The sequence below is a fragment of the Spermophilus citellus genome (genome assembly GCF_964194105.1).
Source record: "Spermophilus citellus genome assembly, chromosome: 2".
Taxonomy (NCBI): domain Eukaryota; kingdom Metazoa; phylum Chordata; class Mammalia; order Rodentia; family Sciuridae; genus Spermophilus; species Spermophilus citellus.
Window position 1 is genome coordinate 225,812,809 of NC_138183.1, and position 22,488 is coordinate 225,835,296.

Sequence of the window (22,488 nt, forward strand, 5' to 3'; positions counted from 1 at the left end):
AGAGCTTTCTGGCCGCTTCAGCATGTTGACCAGGACCACATATACCCTCTTCCGGGGTCAGACGACCTCTCCTGCCGACCTTCCCTCTATGTGGGGGACTAAAAGAAAAACGAGGCGGAGTAAATCCCCCATGCGGACCTCCGCGATTTGGGAACCGCCGGAAGGGGTCCGATTCTGGACCTGGGGTTCGGCAGGGCGCGCGGGAGCGGGGGGCGCGCGGTGGATCCGCGCGGGGATGCGCGCGCGCGCGCCTGCCTCGCCTCCCTCGCCCGCTCCGGTGCTACGTGCTTTCTTTGTCAATGAGGCGCCGCTCTGAGCTGCAGTAGCAATCGCGTCCCGAGAGCTGGAGCCGGAGCTGGTCCCCGAACCCAGCGAACCAGCTAGAGAGGAGACAGCGGGGTGGAGAGGCGGCCACCGGCGGCGGGAGGGAAGGACCCGAGCGCGTCCGGCGGCCGCCAGCCCGGGATCTTCACAGCCTCGCCCCCTCGATCTCTAGGAGCCGGCCTCGGGGAGGGAGCCCCGGGCGGCGCCCGTCCCACCCTCGCTTCCCGGGGCGCGCCGGCTTGCGGTGACAGGCACCCTGGGAATCCCGGCCCGCGCCAGCCGCGGCTCCATGCGGCCCCGGCCCCTGCCCCTGCACGGGTGAAGCCGCGGCTCCCCGGAGCCCGCCACGGGCAGAGGCAGGACGATCGAGCAAGTCGCGCCGCCCGGCGCCCCCTCCCTCCTGCGCCCGGGCTATGGCCGGAGATGCCCGGTGAAGACCGGGGCGCCGAGGGCTGGGTTCCCCGGCGCGGTGTGGAGCGAGGCAGCGGCCTGGATGTGTGAAGGGTCCCCATGGCTCTGCAAGAGGCGAAGCCCCGGGGCCCGAGGGAAGCTGGGCCGGCAGCGCAGGGGCCCAGGGACCGGCCCCGGGCGCATGGGCTCGGCCAGGCCGGCTGGGGAGCCGCGCGCTGCCGGGGCGTGAGGAGCCCCGGAGTCCGTGGGTCCCTGGATGCGCCGCCGCCACCGCTGCCGCTGTCACCGCTGCTGCTGGGACTCCTGCTGCTGGTGGCCCTTCCAGAGCATTGCCGGGCAGACCCGGGTAAGCACTTGGCGGCGGTTCCTGGAAGTAGCTGGGCTGCCCGTCGGGGCCAGCACCTGAGCGGGTGGCGGTGGTTGGAGAGATCTTTGCGGCACCGGTGCTGGGATTTTCTCCGCCCTTTGCTGCTGCAACAGCGGCGGAAATCAGAAATCTGTCTCCCGGGAAGGCACCGTTGGGCGGGGAGGGAAAAAAGAGGCGCATTCCTATCTTCTTTCTGGACAAGTTGCATATCCTACCTAGTGGTCCCGCAGGCACGATAAAGACATGGAGTGTTTAGAACACCTTCAAAGGGATGTGTTTTAGTAGGACACGTTTCAGGTGGGGACGTCCACTAGATTTGGGGCTTACTGTTGAGAATGTCCACTTTGTCTTCACTGCATGAAATGGCTAGAGAGTTTTAAGCCATTCCATGTCGGCTTCCCCCAAATCATTCCCCCCTCTGTGTGGATAGTGGATACCTTTTCTTTTGGGACGCAGGTACCTAAAATAATTGATTGCATCTGGCAAAGGAATTCAGGCATTGTTCAAGTATATTACCCACTGTTTGGAGGAGGCTAGTTAAAAGAGATCATTCTTGGCTTCTCAGCTTCCTTTGGACAATCTCTAAGAAATAGATTACTGTAATTCCTTGGATATTTTTTTTTTTGTGAAATCTATTGTAACTGTTTGGGTGGAATTATTCTGCAAAAGTGCTTCAAAACTTATACTGTGTAGTCAACAATTGTCTTTGAAATAAGAATGATTACTATGGCACTTGTAAAGGGCAGGCTTTTGTGTTTGTGATGGAATTCTGGGCTCTTGGTACATTCAGTTTATCAAGGAATAGAGCTCCCACTTCAGGGAATTCATTCCTTTAGTTTTGGGGATTTTAGCAAGGGCTAATGAGGACTTTTTTTTCTATGTGTGCCCCTCCCCCAAACTAGATTAGGATTCCTAATGATGAAGGAGCTCACACACTGTCTTAGATAAGAGGGTTTCAGGTTAAAAATATTTCTTTTCTTTAACAGCTTATTTAAGGCCCACTTTCCATGAAACACTTAAAGGGTCACTGACATGAAGTATTTTTGTGGGTGTGCAAGTGATGGTTAAGGGATTTTCTATTGTGATTATGGTGGTTACAAAGTTCAGTAGTCAATGTGCTGAAGAATTGTAGCCCTCACTGTTTATTGTCTTTAGCTGTTTTCAGTGGTGTGTATTTAACACAATAGTTGAAGAACAAGTCCTGAGTAAGACACATATAAATGCCTTGGTATCCATTGGCTCAGAAATAGACAGTTTTTGTTTCAAATGTATCAGATCCTTGATAGTTTTGTAAATTGTGTATGAGATATTCACTTTTGCATGTTGTTCATTTGAGTGTAGATACCAAAAACTGTTCAGCCATCTGTAATATGTGAAATTTGGCTTTCATGTATTGTTCCTGTTCAGCGTGGTATCAGATGATTTCCTCTGATCGCTTTTTCATTTCTGATCTCTCTTCCAACCTTTGTGCTCAGACCCTTCTGAACCTCTGTGATTTTGCGTGCCTCCTCTTTCAGACAGCCACAGTCTGACTTAGGGGATTTCTGATCTACATCTTCTGCTTTTAGCCCTGGTGTGTCCTTTTTTCTTTTTTTCTTTTAGGGTAGGGGTCATGGGGACACAGGGCTAAGAAAGACACTTTGATTATAATGGTGGTAAAACTCATTAAATTGATGTCGTTCCCCAAAGTCCTTCATCTTTTCCCTTCTCATTGGAGTGATTTGTTGCTTCCTCTGTGCTTTTTGGATGTCCTTTTTGCTGTTACCCTTGATGATCAGTTTTCTGTGGTCCAGCCCACCTGTGGATCTACTGAGCTCCATCATTTCCTGTGTGTTTGCTGCTAATTTTATGACTGGTTTCTCAATGAAAGAGTGAAACAGTGTGTTCCCTGTCTTACCTCCTCCCTCTTTCATTTGTTCTCTGATTTCCACTGGCAGCAGCTTCATCCCAGGGTGGCTGAGTCTTGGGCTTCATACAGGCATCTCCAGGGGTTTTGGGAAGGAAGCAATGACAGGAGGAGGGCAAAACAGTTGCCACTTGCCTGGGACTTTGCCTTTCAATAAAGAACCTAGTCTAGAACTTTTTCTGATGGATAGTTGGGGTTCAGCACTATCCTCCACTGCAGAATGTCTGATGCCGAGTTGTGTGAGAAGCCAAACCTGTGACAATTGAGGTCCTACTTAAAGGGCTAGCTTGCTATGGACATGTCATTTGCAATGGCTATGTCACTGCATCATTGCTGTTCCTTCTTTTTCTTTTTCCTCCCTCCCCCTTTCTTCTTTTCTTTTTCCTCCCTCCTCCCCTTACCCCCCCACCCCCACCCCACCTTGTTTTTTTTCTTTTTGTGATACTAGGAATTGAAGGAAGGGGTGGTTTACCCAGCTAAATTCACAACCTTTTTGATTTCTCATTTCCAGATAGTCTTGCTAAGTTGCCCAGGCTGGCCTGAAACTTGCATTCTTTTTGCCTTAGCCTCCCAAGTGGCTGGCATTACAAGTGTGTGTCACCGTGCCTGCCCTGGTCCTTGTTTTCTAAGCAAGGCTAAGCCAGACACTTAGTTGAAAAGTGGGCAAAAAATAGATTTGTTTACAGAAAATACTGCTGCAGTTGTTTAGCACCTTTGTGTCCTGGGGCCCCTGCAGTGTGTTCCAAGCCTGCTCCCACCCACACCACCCCAGCCTCTTTGGCTTTAATATCAGAGGAAGTTGAGGTCCTTCTTTTTCCCATACAAAGAATAAACTGCTGTCATGTTCAGTGTCCTCCTTCAGACTCCCTCTCCTAATTCCCATCTCCACAGAACCCTTGCTTGCAGGCAGTCACTTCTATTTTGGATGTAGGAGAAGTTTCTTTTTAGCAGGGAAGGCTGACGCCCTTCATTCTCTCCTGCCATCCGGGCCTCAGGCAAAATGGTAAAGTTCAGATTTGGCTTTCCAGTCTTCTTAACTACCAACCAATTTGTTATATCCGATTCCTCCTGGTTTCCCTATTGCCTGTTACAATGCCCAGAATGGGAACAGGAATTTGTTAAATTTTACAGCTTTCTTGTATCATCCCCTGCCTTAGCTGATTCTGTTAGATGCTAGAATATTATTTCATCTAAGTTATCCACAATAAGTTGTGAGTAGCTGCTTGATTTGAGGAATGTATTTGCATTTTGAAAGAAAGTTTATTTATTTATTTATTTTAAAGATGGGTTTGTTGATATCAGGAAATCTCTTGCCTGGGTTCGATCCTAGGTTCAATCCTCAGCACCACATAAATAAATAAATTACAATACATGGGGGAAACAACTTTTGCTCTGTGATCTCTTTCTCTTTCTTTCCCTCTCCAATTTCTTTGTACACATCATCAACTGGGCTTCCCATTCCACAGGTGCTACGTAGTTCATTTGTTCACTCGTTAATTAGTTCATTATGTTTTGAGTACATCGATTTTCAGAGGAACAGAAAAGAAAAGCTTCCATTCTCCTGGTAACCAGAAACTAGCCCAGAGCTTTCAAAACTTTACTGTGCATACACATCACTTGAAGATTCTGTAAAAACTCAGGCTTTGATTCCATAGGTCTGAGGTAAGATCTTAAGATTTTGCACTTCTAACAAGTGCCTGTGTGATGCTGGTCAATGGGTCCTTTTTCAGTAGAATTGAAAATAAATAAGTGTAGTCTGGCAGTGGTAAGTTCTCTGAAGAAGAACAAATCTGGGGGCTAGCACCTGCCTACGTGCACTTGTTTATAGAGGGTGGTGAGGAGAGGCCTCAAGGATGAGATGACGTTGGAGTGGAGAGCTAACTGGCTATCTTGGGAACAGATATTCCAGACTGAGGGAGAAGCACATGCAAAGGCTTGAGATGGTTGAGGGACAGCAGGAAGCCAGTGTGGAACTGAATGAAGGAGAGAGTGGCAAGAAATGGTGCTGAAGAGGAGCAAGGGCTGAGTCATGCAGCGCATACTGGCTGTGGAGAGGACTTGGTATTTTATTCCGAGTGAGGTGGTAAACCATAGGAACTTCTAAACAAGAGCAGACATAATCTGATTTCATAAAGAATCACCTTGGTGGGGCTGTAGCTCAGTGGTAGAGTGTGTGCCTAGCACGTGTGAGGCCCTGGGTTCTATCCTCAGCACCATGTAAAGATAAATAAATAAAAAATAAAGGTATTGTGTCCATCTACAAAGAGAGAGAGAGAGAGAGAGAGAGAGAGAGAGAGAGAGAGAGAGAATATATCAACTTGGTGCCAGGTGCTGGGGCACATACCTGTAATCCCAGTGGCTCAGAAGGCTGAGGAAGGAGGATTGCAGGGTTCAAAGCAAGAGTGAGGCACTAAGCAACTCAGTGAGACCCCGTCTCTAAATAAAATACGAAATAGGGCTGGGGACATGGCTCAGTTGTTGAGTGTCCCTGAGTTCAATCCCCAGTACCTATAGTGGGAGGAGGAAAGACTATAAGGCCAAGCAGGATGCAGGCAGATCAGGTGGGAGGCTAGTATGGAAATCCAGTGTGCCAGTAAAGATGGCTGAGACCAGTTGTAGCAGGAGAGGTGGTAGAAGTGGTTAGATTTTGGACACGTTTTGAAGATAGAGGTGATAGTGTCATCGGATAGAGTAAGAGGGTGGGAAAAGAAGAGAGGAACCAATAGAGCTCCCAGGGTTTTTGGCTCAAGGAACTGGGAAAAAGTTACCATCAGTTGAGATGGGAAGGTTGCAGTTGGCTCAGTTTTGGGGTAGGAAGTACAGAGTTCATTTAGGGCATGTAAAAATGGAAATGTTTATTAAGCAAAGATATAAGGTAATCAGTTGAACAAAGCAGTCTGGAATTGTAGGGAGAAATCAGATATAGAGATATAAATTTGGGAGCTATCATCAGGGAGCTGGAGAGTTGGTATAGAGAAGAGAGATCTGTAGTAAGCTCCCAAGTGCTGCAGCGTTTGTGGGTTCAGGGAGAAGCAGAACCAGCCAAAGAGCAAAGAAATGACCCGAGAGAGGTAGGAAGAGAAGAAAATGTATTCAGTGTCCCAGAACCCAAGTGAAGAAAGCATTTGAAGAGGAGAAGTCTATCAGCTTCCCAGATGCTGCTAAGAGTGGGGCTAGACTGGTACTAGCAATGCACATTGGGTTTCCAGACGTGGAAGTGTTTGGCATCACTAAGAGAGATGCAGACACAGTCTGATGGCAGTGGGTTCAAGAGAGCAGGGAAGAAGAGAAATCCAGACAGCAAACAGGACAACCCTATTAGAGTCTTTTCTACTAGAGAAAAGTAGAGTAATAGGAGAAATGGGTCCAGGGAGGTTTAAGATGGGGGAAATGATTATATATATTCATACTTTCTTATTTTTTAACACTAATGTCATACAGCAAGAACATTTGAATGGTATTTTTTTTCTCCTGAAGATACTTGCAAAATGTCCCAAATCTTGCCTCTCCCTACTCCCCACTTCCCATAAAGTAAAGATGATTTGGGAACACGATGCTTTCAATATTCATCTAAAATAGAAGTTGGATATCCCTCCCTGCCACGCATCCACACTGCTGTGGAAACCCTGAGATCCTGAAATTCTGAAGATGAGCGGAGAGCCCCTCAGAAGGCCACTTATCCCAAGTCTTAAATTACTAGAATATAATCTGAGAACGTGCCAGAAGAACGTGCATGTTTCCCTTTTCATTTTCATTAACCTTGGAGCTCACATTGTGGTTTTCTTTCGTTCCTTCCCTACCCCCCCCCCTTTAGAACAACAACTCTACTCTTCTCAGACAAAAATGAATAGTTGGAATGACCCTAAAACATTTCGTTGCTTGACAACATCTTAGAGGGGATTTCTAAACACACAGAAGGACACATTATTCTAGGTATGGGATGGCTGCCACGGATGATGACTCTCTTTGAGGACTTCAGAACCAAAGGAGCGGTCAGCAATCTGGGTGTCGTAGATATCAGTTATTGAAGCTGGTGGGAAGGTGGCGAATGAGTCACATGCATTTGGCAGTATTTGCCATGCACCTGGCATCTGCCAGGCTCTTTGCTAGATGCCTGGTATTTAGTGGAAGATAAGCCCAGCCTGGTCCCTGCCCTCAAGCAGTCAGTAACCTAGGACAAGAAACCCTTACCCAGGTGGGTAGAGAGGCAGGTGGCAGTACCTCCATGAAGTAGGTCAGGCAGGGATTTGTGGCAAGACAGAAGGTGCCCACACTTCATAAGGAGGTTGCTGTTGGTTGGCTGCAGCCTGGAAGGATTGGAGCTCAGTGCTATGGTTCTGAATTCTCAAGAAAACTTGGATCTTTATTTAGAACCTCCTTGTTTTCAAGCTCATGAGTGAATTTTGACTTTTGAAATGTCATGCCATACAAAGAGAACACACCCATGAGCCATAAGATTTTTTTTAAAAAAATCAAATTTATTAAGGTATAACTCACATACATCACCATCTGCCTTTCCAGGTGTGCTGTATGTTGAGTTTCGACAGAAGTAGACCTCATGGATCCCTCACCTTTATCCAGATGTAGAATGTTTCTATCTCCCTGAAGGCTCTCTCCTGCCCCTCTGTAGTCAGTCCACCCTGCCACCCAGCATCAGGTCTTTGGCAACCACCTTTCTATTTTCTATCCCTGTAGTTTTGCCTTTTTCAAAAGATACTTGTAAAATGTCCCAAATCTTGCCTCTCCCTACTCCCCACTCCCCACTCCCCAGAAGGTCATATTAATGCGATGGCTTAGTAGGTAACTTTTTGTATCCAGTTTCTTTCACTTGGCTTCATGCTCTTGAGCATCATCCATGTTGTTGCCTAGATCTCCAGTTCTGTCCTTTTAATGGCAGAATAATGGTTCATTGTCCCCCAGTTGGCTTATCCATTCACCATTTGGGATGTTCCCAGTTTGAGGTATAATTGTCTTTGCATGGGCAGTTTTTTTTTCCCCCTTGAGTAAATACCTAGAAGTGGGATCACTGGATCTTATTTTAGGTTTGTGTTTAACCTTATAAGAATCTGCCAAACTCTTCCAAATTGGCTATTGAGTTTTGCATCCTCATTAGCAAGGTACAAGAGTTTCAGTTGAGCTGAGTGCTGTGGCACCTGTTTGTAATCCCAGCAACTTGGGAAGCTGAGGCAGGAGGATTGTGAGTTTAAAGCCAGCCTCAGCAATGGCAAGGTGCTAAGCAACCCAGTGAGACCCTATCTCTAAATAAAAATACAAAGTAGGGCTGGGGATGTGGCTCAGTAGTAGAGTGCCCCTGAGTTCAATCCCCAGTACCAAAAGAAAAAAAAAAAGAAAAAAGAGTTTCAGTTGCTCTTCTGGATCTTCACTGAGACTTGATATAGTCAGCTTTTCCCCCTATCCTTTTATCTTAAATTTCAGCACTCTAACAGTTATTTAGCTGTATCTCACTATGGTTTGCATTTCTCTTATTACTAATGATGTCATTTTGGTGTATCTTTTCACGTTCTTCCTTGCCATCTATGACTGTACTTTGAAGTGTCTGTTAAAATCTTTTGCCCATTTAAACTACTGGATCATTTATTTTTGAACTTTCTGTATATCTTCTGGATACAAGTTATTTTTCAGATATATGTTTTGCACGTATTTTCTCCTACCCTGTGGCTTTTCTTTTTTATTTTATTAGTAGTATTTTTCAAAGAATAGCAGCTTTCAGTTTTGATTAGCTTTACTTCATCAACTTTTTAATTTAAGGGTCATGTTTTTTTTTCTTTTCTTTTTTAGTATCCTAGCATAGAAATCTTTGCCTAACCCAAGATCACAAACATCTACGATTTCTTCTGCAAGTTTTATATTTTAATTTTTACTTAAAGGTCTGTGATCCATTTCATATAATATATTGTTCAAGGTTAGAGTCAAGGTTAATTTGTTTCATGTGATGTTTAATTGCTTTAGTACCATTTATTGAAAAGACTACCCTTGCTCCATTGACTTACCTTGGCACCACATATGCATGGGTTTATTTCTGGCTCTAGTTTGTTTTGTTGACCTATACTTTTTCTGTTATGCCAATATGACCCTGTCTTGATTTCTTTAGCTCAGACTTCTGAATTTCAACATCATTGAAGTTCAAACAAAGAATTTTGAAGTCCAAAGAATTTTGGGCTTCAAAATTCTTTGTTGTGGGGGCTACACTGTGCATTGTGGGACATTTCTTGCCTCTATCTAGAAAATGCCAGTAACTCCCTGCTTCCCCATGGTGACAATCAAAAAATGTCTCCAGACGTTGCTAAATGTCTTCTGGAGAGTAAAATTGCCACTCAGTTGAGTTCCACTATTCTAACTGTATAGTGGGTCTTGAAGTCAGGTAGTATAAGTACTCTTTGTCCACTCTTCTTTTTTTTTTTCTTCTTTTTTTTTTTTAAAGAAAATTGTTGGCTCTTCTAGGTCTTATGCTTTTCCACATAGATTTTAGTATCTTCTTGTTCATCTCTATTAAAAAGTTATGCTGGGGGCTCTCGTTGTAGCTCAGTTGTAGAGTGCTTGACTCGCATCTGTGAGGCACTGTAAGGCACTGGGTTCTATCCTCAGCACCACATAAAAATAAAAATAAACAAAATAAAGGTATTGTGTTCACCTAAATCTAAAAAAAAAAATTTTTTAAAGTCGTGCTGGAATTTTTCTTGTTGGAATTTTTTTTTAGATCTAGGTCATTTGTGGAGGACTGATATCTTAATAATACTGAATTTTTTGATCTGTGAACATATATCTTTCCATGTATTTATATAATCTTTTCTTCCATGAATGTTTTATAGAATTTAGCATATAAATTTGTACATGTGTATTTCATGTGCTTCAAGACTTTGATAAACAGTACTTAAATTTTTTATATTGTATAAACATATCAAAAATCATTTACCTTATAGCACATGACCCGTCTATAAACTCATTTTAGTTCTAGCAGCTTTTTATAGAATATTTGGGATTTTTTCTAAGTAGAAAATCATGTTATCTGTGATTAAAGACAGTTTGGTTTGTTTCTTTCAAATCTATATGCCTTTTATTTCCTTTTCTTGCCTTATTTCCTTGGCTAAAACTTCCAGTACATTGTTGAATATGAATGAGGAAGGTGGACATCCTTGTCTTGATCCCAGTCTTGGGGGGAAACATTCAGTTTTTCACTATTAGTAAGATGTCAGCTATAATTTTTGTTTTTCGTTTTGTAGAGGTCTTTTATCAGGCTGAGAAAATTCCCTTCTACATCCAGTGTGCTGTGAATTTTTGTCATGCATGGGAATTGCATTTTGTCAAGTGTTTTCTCAGTATCTTTTGAGGTGATCACAAGATTTCTTTAATCTGTAAAAAGACAACTTAGTCTATTTTAGAATGTTGAACCAAGCTTAGTCATGATGAATATTTCAGCTGGGCCTGACTTTCTAATTCTTTCTGGTAGGAATTTTTAAAGTCTAATGTTTGTGTGAGATATTGGTCTATAACTTTTTTTTTGGTTGAAAAGTTTGTTACAGTTTTATATGAGGGTAATGCTGGACTATAGACAGTACAGAAGTATTTCCTCTTGTGTTTTATGGAAGTATTTGTATAGAATTGGTATTACTTCTCCTTTAATGTCTATGGTCTTACAGATGAGAATGAAGATCATTCAGGGTTTAAAGAAACCCTGAATTTTAACTAAAGAGTTAAAATCAGGGACTTCTAGTACTTTTCTTGTTTCCCAGGGCTACAAGACACCACAGAAATTTGGTTCAAGGTCTAGAAAGAATAGTTGGGATGAGGAGAAATTGCTTGGGACATGTTCAGGAAGTTGATATCACTGCTGGCTGATTGTTATTTATGAATTCACTTCATTTTTCAGGGAATTTTATCCCCTGTGAATAAGAGCCTCAAGATTCTCCCAGCTTCCCCCTGTGCCTGGCTGTGTGTTTATGAGCTGTAAGCAGATATCTTGGTGGGATTGCCCACTGGGCTTCTTCCTCTTCCTCAATCCATACCATACACATAATAAAGTGTTTAATGTACACTAACATATTTTATTAAATTTGAAAATACTTAAGTGAAATGCAGAAGGCCCCGTTAGCCTCATTGCTATTCCCTAGAGTTGTGCTGGGTCCTTCCAGATCTTTTTTCTTGCAAATATTTATATCCATATCCATAGCCTCACTTATATTTTTTTTCTAAGATATAAAGGGTGTAATATTTAACACCTTACATTTTTCACTTGACACTGTATGGTGGCTGTCTTTTCAAGATAGCTAAATCTTGTCATGAGAGAATTTGAACTTCTTCTGGAAACATATCGAAAAACCTTTTGCTATAAAGAGATTAGCTTTAAACTCACAGCTCAGATTCAAACCTAGAATTAAAACATCTCCTTAGACTCTTCCTTCCATTTTCACTACTTCTTGGCTTCTTTCCCTAGAAGAAGCTCCCACAGATGTTTAAGGGAATTCATGGATTTTTTTTTTAAACACAGTGGGGTTGAGCATCATGTTTGAACCAGCTAATGTAGATGTAAATAAGGCCAAGCGTTGCCTCTAGCATAGCTCAAGGTCACTGCTGCACCTGCCTCTCAGTCAGGCAAAGCCTTGCCTAATGTGTCCTAACCACGAGAGGGGGATTTGATTTATATATGTTCAGTCTATTCTTAGCTTGAAAAAAAAAAGCCTCCTGATGCCAGAAACACAAAATGGCTTTAGTATTTATGCAATATCAGTAGACCGGAAGGTCTAGAATATTTCTAAGTTTACTCTCTCCATGTGGAATGTGCAATTATTAAGGGTCTCCAATGAAACTAGGGCCCCCACACCTCAGCCTCTACCTGTGCTCCAGGGAATGAATGCCACCGCTCTGGCACGTGTCTTTATTTACCAGACCACAACAGCAACCTCAAGAAGATAAAAAAAAAACAATGAGAAGACTGAGAAGAAAAATGTGTTGAAATTAATAGTGCAGCTTATAAGTCCTTGTGGAAAAGAGCTGAGCAAAAACATCTCCAAACCCACCTACTTCATTATCAAGGAATGAGTCTTTGTTTTGAGAAGAATAGGAGGATCTGAATCAGGAGCATTATTGTGAATATGATTAAAACTGGATGAAAGTGTATTAAAAAATCAGCACCACAGAGCTGTCCTTGGAATTTTCCTGTTATTAACTTATTAATAGTGGAGATGAACACATAAAGCAAGCTGGCAAACCCTACAGACCCTGAACTTTTTTTTTTTAAACAGAATGGGGACTATATCTTGTGTCTGTTTCAGCAATAAAAGTATCTTAAGCAAGCATTTTTTTCCATTTTTGTGGCTAATGTAATATATTTACTTTTCCTTACAGGCGGGTAAGGAAAACAGTCCCGGAGTTTGGTGTAACACTTCACAGTTGTTGAAGCTCCCAGTCTCTTTTCTCATTTGAATCTCTTGCCACTTCTAATGGAGGGCTGAGGAAGTGATTTGCTAAAGGTTGCATGGTGGTCCTGGGATTTTTTATTTTTCCATTATTCTCTGATTCAGGGACAGACGCCTAGCTATACAAACTAGCTCAAGTATGGGCCTCCAGGCCACCGGGGAATCTCTTGTGACATATTCAGAATAGGAATGAAATATAACTGGGCCATGTGGGTACTATAATTAATTAACAGAGATAATAGCTTACACTTTTGAGTTTTTACTGTCTGTATCAGCTCATTTAATTCTCACAACAACCCTATGAAGCAAGTTCAGTTATTAATCTTCCTGCTTGAGATGAAGAGATGGAGGCAGACTGACTTAATAGTAACTCACTCAGTGTCACACTGTGTCATGGCTTAGATGTGAGGTGTCCCCACAAGCTCATGTTTGAGACAATGAAAGACGGTTCAGAGGTGAAATGATTTGATTATGATACTATAATCTAGTCAAAGGATTAATCCACTGATATGGATTAACTGGGTGGTAATTGTAGGCAGGTAGGGTGTGATTGGAGGAGGTGGGTCACTGAGGGTATGCCTTTGGGGTTTATATTTGTCCCTGGTGAGCAGAGCTCTCTCTCTTGTTTGCCAAGTCCTGAGCTCTTTCTTCCTCTACACTCTTCTACCGTGATGTTCTGCCACATTTCAGGCCCAGAGCAATGGAGTTGGCTGTCTGTAGACTGAGATCTCTGAAATTTTTACTCCTCTAAGATTGTTTTGGTCAGGTCTTTGGTCACAGCAATGAAAAAACTAACACACACAGCTAACTGTTGGAGACAGGATTTCAAACTAGGCTGTTGGATCACACTCCTCATTCTGTTTCGTTGTACTCTGTGTCTCAGGGTCCCATCCATCTTCCTAAGGCTGGGCTCATCTTTCCACCTCTTTCTGCAGACTGGCTTTCTCTAATGACCCACATAGTGGGTTCCCCATAACTGAATCTTGCATGGGGCCTTTGCTCGCCATAGTCAGAGTTGGCAGGACTTTTCAGTTTGAGTGTCCAGCATCCAGTCTCTGTTCTGCTTCCACATTCCCAGGAGGAGAATCAGGCTGCTGCAGTCTGGCCAGTGGAGATAGGGATCTACCCCTCAACTGATCAGCAGAGGCCAGAGAAAGAAGGAGCACATGTTACAAAAATGGCCATCTTAGCCTAACCCCTCTTTCAACCAGAGGTCAGTTTTAAGTAAGATTGAATGGGTGGGACAAACTTCCCAAAGTTGGTTTCCTCCTTCACAGCAATAAAAAAAAAAAAAAAAAAGGTTTCCGTGTTGGTTTTATTGCTGCCTTTATGGAAAACAACGAGTGGCTGGATTTATAGGGTTGGCTAATTTCATGGTATAAATATTCCCATGATGACTGATTTCAAGCTACCAATGCAACAGTAGTGCTGGGAAGTGAGGTGTCCAATTGGCTCAGCAGGGGTGTGATCAGGTCCTAGCCCAGCGATGCTCCTATCCACAGATGGACTGCAGGCAGGGCAGCTTGCACAGGAAGTACACCATGAAGCCAAGGGGTCCACAGGCCAACCCACCAGGCGGGTTTATCATTCAGTCCAAGAGAATAAGATCTCCAGGTAGAGGGGGTGAAAGCAGCCCCCAATAGCTCGAGGTATATAGTTCTGAGTGTGCAATCTTATAGTCCCACAAAGATGCTTTCTAAAGCATGGCAGTTTCTTTTGATTATAATGTCTACCTTGTGACATGTAGTTAACCCTTTCACTGACTCTAAGATGCCAGACCTCATTTTCTTGGATGGCCGTTGGTTTTGTTTTCTGGTACTGGAAGGTGTATTTTTTCCTTGCACTCAGACGTCAGCTACTCCTCCTCACTTGGTGGTGTCAAGAGGAAACTCCCTTCTCCTACCTTTCAAACCAGAGGTAGGAAATCCACAGATGTGACTCAGTGGTTAAGTACCCCTGAGTTCAATCCCTGGTGTCAAATAAATAAAAAGTCTGCTCTGGGAGACTCTTTCAGTTGGTTACACACTATCAGTCTCAGTTGCAGGCTTTATTTATGATCACGAGGCCATCTCTTAGTTCACATAATTATGCCAAAAGCCAAGACAGTCTTGTGACTACCACCTCTGAAAAGGCGTCAGACGCCGTCAGAGCTCATGGCTTGTGTGGTTGGCTCTTTCCCCCTTGCACAACTGGCAAGGAGATGGTGAGTCTTGGCTTCCAAAGCCACTTACCATTCCATCGATGTTCCCCATCTTTCCCTCTGATGTGACTGCTGCTGACCCTGGCCAGGTCTCACAAGTGGTGGTACTGGCCACCAGGAGACAGAGTGAGAAAGTATCAGCCATGTGGATCCGTCACTCTCCTTAGACATGGAACTCCACGTGTCCTACTGATGGAAGGTCAGGGTCTGTACCTATAAAAATAGCACAATTAATTTATCCTTTTAATTTCCCTTGAGATAGACCAAGAGAAAAATGTTACAAGATTCTTATTTTATGTTTTAGTGAAGATCTGTCCTAGTTTGTGGATATGTTGACTTCCGAATAAAAGGACTAACAATTTATGAAATGATACTGTGATGTTAGGTACTGGATCTAGGATTTTGTCTTGTTTAATCTCCATGACCACACTGTTAGACGGCTCTTGCCCTTTTTTGCATGGAGGAAGTTAAAACTGAGAGGACTTTGGAGAATCTCACTGGCCTGAGGGCACCTTGCTGTTAAGTGACACAGCTTGGATTTGAAAGGAGATCTGACCACTGTAAGTATGTTTGCCATTATACCATGCAGTTCTCCTTTCTCCTACCTTTCAAACCAGAGGTAGGAAATCCACATTTTGTGGAATTTTCCAACACCTAAGAGGGTTGAAAGAACTATGGAGTGAATACCTAATACACAGGTATTCACTATATAGGTATAGTTTTCTTTGCCTCATCATCTATCTGTTTCTCTATCCATCCTCAATTCATCTTATTTTTTGATGTATTGAAAAAAAAAGACCTCAGTACTCTTCACCCCTGAATTCTTCAGCATAAGTGCCATTCATTAGAGTTTAATATTTAGGTTTTTTATTTTATTTGTTTATTTTGATACTGAAGATTGAGCCCTGGAGATTGAACAAGTGTGGTTCCTTCTTGACTAGAGAGAAAGACTGCAGCTTTCAGAGTAACCTGATCCTCTAGCAGAGGTTTTCCTAAAATGTATCTACCCAAGCCCTTCAGTACAGCATCTTCTTTCATAACTTGGTTTACTCCTATTGCGTAGCAATCTGTGTCCTTTATGAACCAGCCACCTCCAATTGGAGATTGAACCCTGGGGTGTTTTACCACTGAACTGCATCCCTAGACCTTTATTATTATTATTTAATTTTGAGGTTAGGGCTCCCTAAGTTGCTGAGGCTGGCCTTGAACTTGTGATCCTCTTGCCTCAGCTTCCCAAATTGCTGTGATTAAAGGCATGTACCGGGTTGGGACTGTGGCTCAGTGATAGAACGCTCACCTAGCACGTGTGAGGCCCCGGGTTTGATCCTCAGCGCCACATAAAAATGAATAAAATAAAGATATTAACAACAACAACAACAAAAAAGGCATGTACCACCACACCTGGCTCAATATTTATTTATGGCTCCTTTTTGAAGTAAATATTCCATATAATGAAAGACAGAAATCTTTAAAAAAATAAATATATATTATACATATTTATATATGTCATATAAATATGTACATATTTATATATCATATATATTTATTTATTTGATACCAGGGATTGAACTCAGGGGTACTTAACCACTGAGTCACATCTGCAGCTCATTTTTTAACTTTTAATTTTGAGACAGAGTCTTGCTAAGTTGCTCAGGGCCTCACCAAATTGCTGAGACTCACTTTGAACTTGCAATACTCCTGCCTCAGCCTCTTGAGCTGCTGGGATTACAGGCCTGGCTTAAAGATATATTTCTGAGTATATACCTGTGTGACCTAAATCTGTCAAGATACAGCACATGACCATGACCCTGGGAAGTAAGTTCCCTTTTGCCCCTCTACAAACATTCCACTCCCTACTTCCAGCCTCACAAACTCCCAACCCTGGTGATGTTTTTCACCATAGGTTAGTTTTTATACTGTTGTTTTTTGTTTTTATATCTTATAAATTGCTAGTTTTCTTTGTTTAATAAATATCCATTCCACATTAACAATAGAGATTTATCACTCCCAGGTGATAATTTCCCTATCAGCATGATATGCCATGCAGTCTTAAATAATGAAGTCTGTGGTTACCAAATTGATTTTCCTTATATGTATTAATTCAGACAGTCTTTATTGAGCACTTGGTATGTGGCAGGTAGTGGGCTTCCCCTCGTCCTGCTCATCTCTGCTGATAATCATATTCATGACATGAGCCAGTTACTCACAGGGATAAGTGCATGATTGATGATTGCCAACAGGATGGTTACTGTGACCAGGAAGCCCAGGGTGTTGAGGGAGGTTAGAGGAGGGGACTGACACTGGAGGGCTGGGGAAGACTCTCCAGGAAGTGGCATTTGAGCCAATGTCAGAAGGATGACTAGGGGATAATCAGGCAGGGATCTGGGACGAAGGGAGAAGCAGGTACTGTCCTCTCTGGTGGGAACAAGTGTGGTTCATTCTTGAACCAGAGAGAAAGACTTCAGCCTTCAAAGTAGCCTTATCCTCTATCAGAGGTTTTCCTAAAATGTATCTACCCAAGCCCTTCAGTACAGCATCCTCTTTCATAACTTGGTTTACTCCCATTGGGTAGCAATCTGTGTCCTTTATGAACCAGTCACCTCCAATGTATACTCTGTAGCTAAATCTGCAGTCTCTCCGCCAAAGCCCTTTCATGACCCTTACATTTTATCCTTTCTGTCCGGAAGTCCTTGCCGGTCCTGTCTGCCTGGGTAACATCTGCTCTTCCTTCAAGATTCAACTCCAGGACTGCCTCCTTCGGGCACTCTTCCCTGGTATCCTCTCTACCCTCACTGTAGGTGTTAGGTGCCATCCTAGATGGTCTAGTGGCCTGTCTTCTCCATCAACCTGAGAACTCCTTAGAGCAGTGGTTCTCAAAGGTAAACCCAGGTACATGAGCACAGGCAACCCTTTCTCAGCTGTGATCAATGTGTAAAGCTATCTCCATTATAGCTGAGGGCATAGTCTGTTAGAGCCATGCCTGTTAGAAGAAACAGTGAGCTAAGTGGTTAGTGAGGCCACTTGCTCAGAGCAAGAGGGAAGAATAGAGTGAAGCCAGCCCCAAGAAACAGCCGAGACAATGCTGAGGAGGAAGGTCAGGAAGCAGTGCTGCTTGAACTGATTGAAGGTGGGATAACGGGAGTCAGTTTAAGTTCTAGAGTCGGAAACCTCTAAAGCTCAAGAGTCACTCTCTTGAAGGCCGAGATGGTGTCCTATTTGTCTTAGCACATGGTCTTGCTCATACACACAGGATAACTGAAGTGTATGTAGAGAAAGAAAGTGAATATTCTGGTATTTTCTCACTTCATTAAAAACTTGTAGAAAACCTTCCTCCTTCACATTTTTATTAGTGCATTATAGTTATACATAATGGTAGAATTTGTTGTTACATATCCATACATGCATACAATATAAATATATAATTTGGCAAGTATATATCATTCCCCAGTCTCTCCTCTTCTTTCCCCTGATCCCTTTCCTCTGTTCTACTGATCTCCCTTTGGTTTTCATGAAAATTTCCCACCTTTCTTCTCTCTAATTTCCACATGTGAGAGAAGACCTACAACCCTTGACCTGAGTTTGACTTATTTTCACTTAACATGATGGTCTCAGGTTCCATCCATTTTCCTGCGAATGATATAATTTCATTTTTCTTTATAGCTGAATAAACCTCCATTGTGTATATATACCACATTTTCTTTATTCATTTATCCATTGGTGGACACCTTGGCTGGTTCCCTAGTTTGGCTATTGTGAATTGTGCTGCTATAAATATGGGTGTGCATATCTCACTGTAGTATGATGACTTTAATTCTTTAGGATAAACATCAAGGAGTGATATAGCTGGTCATATGGTGAGTCCATGCCTAGTCTTTTGAGGAAGCTCCTTGCTGTTTTTCATAGTGGTTGTACTAATTTACAATCCCACCACAAGAGTAAAAGTGTTCCTTTTCCTCCACATCCTCTCCAGGATTTATTATTGTGTATATTCTTGGTGGCTGCTATTCTGACTGGGGTGACATGAAATCTCAGTGTAATTTCGATGTGCATTTCTCTAATTACAAATGATGTGGAACATATTTTCCTATATTTTTTGGCTATTTGTCTTTTTTCTTTTGAGAAGGATATGTTTAATTAATTTGTCCTTTTATTGATTGGATTATCTGTGTTTTTTTGAGTTCTTTGTATATTCTAGATATCAATCATCTGACAGAAGAGTAGCTAGCAAAGTCTTTCTCCTATTCTGTAGGTTCTCTCTTCACAATCTAGCCTTTTCCTTTGCTGCACAAAAGCTTTTAAATTTGATGCCTTCCAGTTTATTAACTCAGCATTATTTCCTGAGCGTGGACTTAAAAACTTTCTTGACCATTCTGACAACCAGGTATGACTAGAAGAGTGGTGGGACGGAGTGTAGGGAGCACAAAACCAGGGACTGTCTTCAGTCTACAGATATGTTTTAGAAATTGAACACTTGCCAAATGAAGTAGAAAAAAAATATGTCTGTGTCTATGTGTGCGCATACACACACGCACTGGGATGCAAACCCAGGACCTTGTGCACACTGGGCAAGTGCTCTGCCACTGAATCCCAAATGAAAAAAAATCGTGTAAAAACCAAGAGCTTTTCCATAACACATCAGGAATTACAGGTTCTGTTGAAATGATCGGAAGAATAGCCACCGTGGGAATAGCAAGCAACACGGGGCTGAAGCTGAGTTGTGGGGCTTCCTTCAGATAGGACATCTGCCCCTCCGGCTAAGATGGGCTAGCTGTCGCAACAAACCAACCCCGAATCTCTAATAGCTCTAAGTCATAGAGTTTTGTTTTGTTTTGGGTACCAGGGATTGAACTCAGAGGCACTCAGCCACTGAGCCACATCCCCAGTCCTATTTTGTATTTTATTTAGAGTCAGGGTCTCACTGAGTTGCTTAGCAGCACTTCGCTGTTGCTGAGGCTGACTTTGAACTCATGATCCTCCTGCCTCAGCCTCCTGAGCTGCTGGGATTACAGGCATGTGCCAATGTGTTCGGTAGTGTTTTATTTCTCACTCACATAGAGACCCAGTGAGAGTCCCTGATTGGTGGAGAGCTCCCTTCTAAGCCCCAATTCTGGGGCCCAGGATCCTTCCATTCTGTCTTTCTCATCTTCATTCTGGGGCTTCCAAAGCTGCTGTGCTTGCCCTCAGCCAGCAGAGGGAAGGCAGAAGAGAAGGGGTAATAGGTCTGAAAGTGACGGGCATCTACTCTATTTCATGGATTCAGACTTTATCTCATCCCTCCACAAACCAATCAGCCACTTGACCACATCTACTTGCAGATTGAAGCTGGAAATATGATCCGAGAGGGCGCCCAGAAAGAAAGGAAACAGGTTTGGTGAGCAGCCAGCTGGTATCCAACTCCACTTATTTATTTCATCTGCTTGACCCTTTGGGCATTGGATTTGTAGTTTCTAGTTTAACAGCAACAGACCTTTGAAAAAAAGAAACCTGGGTTCAAATCACTATCATGCCAGCTCCAGCAAGGAAAGAGACTTAATCTGTTTTGTTCATTGCTCAATACTCAGAGCCAGAGCAGTGCTTGGCACATGGTAGATGCTCAGTAAGTCATGAAGGACTGCTACCTTGGGCAATAATGATAGTTAATATTTACGTGGTGTTTATTAAATACTTAACTGTTGGTAAACTGGGTGCTATCTTAAGAAAGAGATGTTAAGATTCGAACAGCATTGGGAGCCATAGGATTAGAAAGAACGAAAATGTGAAGATTATTTGCATTTTTTCTTCTTTTGCATGTTCAGTATTTTTCTGGCATTCCCTTCCATCAATATATGGATGAAAAAAATGTAACACATTTGCTTCTTGGTTGACTGCTAGGGTGAAAAACAGCTGCTTCCAATCTCTTGCAGTTTTGGTAGACAAATGGTTTCTACTTCAAGGTAAGATTTTTCTTCCTGTAGGTAACAGATTCTGATTATATTGAACTCAGTTGTACTCCAAATGGATCATGATCTGCAGTCTTCTGTTTGTCAAAAAAGTTAACATTACTTTTCAAAGTCACCTTGACATCTGTCAGCAGTGCACAGCATGGAGAGCAGAAGTCTGATTGTTTTCCTACCTTTTGAGTTCCTGCTTGTGGAACACTTGACATGAAGTTTGGTTGTTATTGCTGTGACTCTCTGATTTATTTGGGAGCAGGTTTGAGACTTGAGTGGAAGCCATTGATTCTATTTTTCTCCTTTCCCCATAGGTCTACAAACAAAATCCTTCACCCCTTCTCGTGCCTGGTGCTGCATCTTTGCTAGTTATTGTAGCACTGAACAGCTTGAAGACCTCACTCAGAGCAGTTGGGGGTGACAGCGCCCGTGTTTGGGCAGCAAGAAATGTGATTACCTTTGCAAGAATTGTCTTTTATCACATGACCACGGCTCACTTATTGAAAGGGCTGCTGGTGTCACAGGTCTCCTTGTTTCTCCAGACTCACTTCAATTCCTTTTGCCAGAAAAATATCCATGGGAAGATGGGAAAATAATGTAAAAGTAGAGCTATGTAAGCAATCCAAAGAAGTAGATTATTAAGATAGTCCCAGAAGGGTTGTGAGAGGAAAGGGTTAATGTGGATTGTGCTGGTAGAATTTCTGATGGGTTGGTTTAATCAGGAGGACTTTGGGGGTTGACTAGAGAGAACTGACCTGAGCGGATTGTTCTGTCACCCTGGGTAACTCAAAGCCTGAGCCAGGTGAATGCGAGAAACACACCCATTCTGTTCCCTTTAACTTATTTGCCGCACTTTCTTATTTCCACCTTCAAATAGCTTCAAATAATGAATTATTATTTGCTTTAGTGTTTACTCCCTGTCCAAAACTTCATCATTATTTCTCTAAAAGTGAAAAAAATTCTCCTGTTTTTACAAGGTATTTCACGATAACATTTACATTTTTTTTGAGTTGTAGATGGACACAATACCTTTATTTTATTTATTTATTTTTTTATGTGGTGATGAGGATCAAACCCAGGGCCTCACACATGCTAGGCAAGTCTCTACTACTGAGCCCTAGCCCCAGCCTTTCAAGATAACATTTTTAATAATATATATTCCCCCCTTTTTAGTACTGAGGATTTAACTCAGGGGTGCTCTATCACTGAGCCACATTCCCAGATTTTTTAATTTTACTTTTTATTTTTTGTTTATGGACACAATATCTTTATTTATTTATTTATTTATATGTGGCCCTGAGGATCGAATCCAGTGCCTCACACGTGCTAGGCAAGCACTCTACCACTGAGCGACAACACCAACCCTATCCCTGGATTTAAAAACATTTATTTTTTTTAAAAAAACATTTCTTTATCTTTATGGTTTCTTTCTTTCTTTTTTAAATTAGAAAATGATAATTATAAAAAGTATTTGGGTTCATTTTGAGAAAATCATTTATGCAAGGAATTTTAATTCAATCCCCATCTCCACAAGGTCTTGCTAAATTGCTGAGGCTAGCCTCGAACTCTTAATCCTTCTGCCTCAGCCTCCTGAGTAGCTGGGATTACAGGTGTGTGTGCTATTGTGCCTAGTTGATAATAAAGTTTTGGAAGGAGAAAAATCACCTAAAGATTGCTTATATTGATGCTTTTAGTCCTACAGATTTTTATCTAGTTTGAACACTAACATTTCCAAATCAGTCAGCCATTAAATAATAAATAACATCAGGGCGTGAGTATATGGCTCAGTGGTAGAGTGCCTGCTGAACCTGCACAAGGCTCTGGGTTTGATTCTCAGCACCAACAAACAAGAAAAGGTAACATCAGACCCGCATCCACTCTACAGTTATTCGTCTGCACTGCTTCTTACTAACCTT

At 42.5% G+C, this 22,488-nt stretch overlaps 1 protein-coding gene across 3 annotated transcripts in view; it reads left to right on the top strand.

Moving 5' to 3' along the window:
* Positions 1–336: 336 nt before the first annotated feature.
* The window catches only part of KIAA1549L (KIAA1549 like), a 262,887-nt gene continuing 240,735 nt past the window's right edge, over positions 337–22,488 (top strand). For all 3 annotated transcript variants that reach the window (XM_081279968.1, XM_081279969.1, XM_081279970.1), the window contains exon 1: positions 337–1,081. In XM_081279968.1, the coding sequence (XP_081136094.1) occupies positions 835–1,081 (247 nt within the window). In that variant the 5' untranslated portion in view covers positions 337–834. The remainder of the gene's footprint in view (positions 1,082–22,488) is intronic.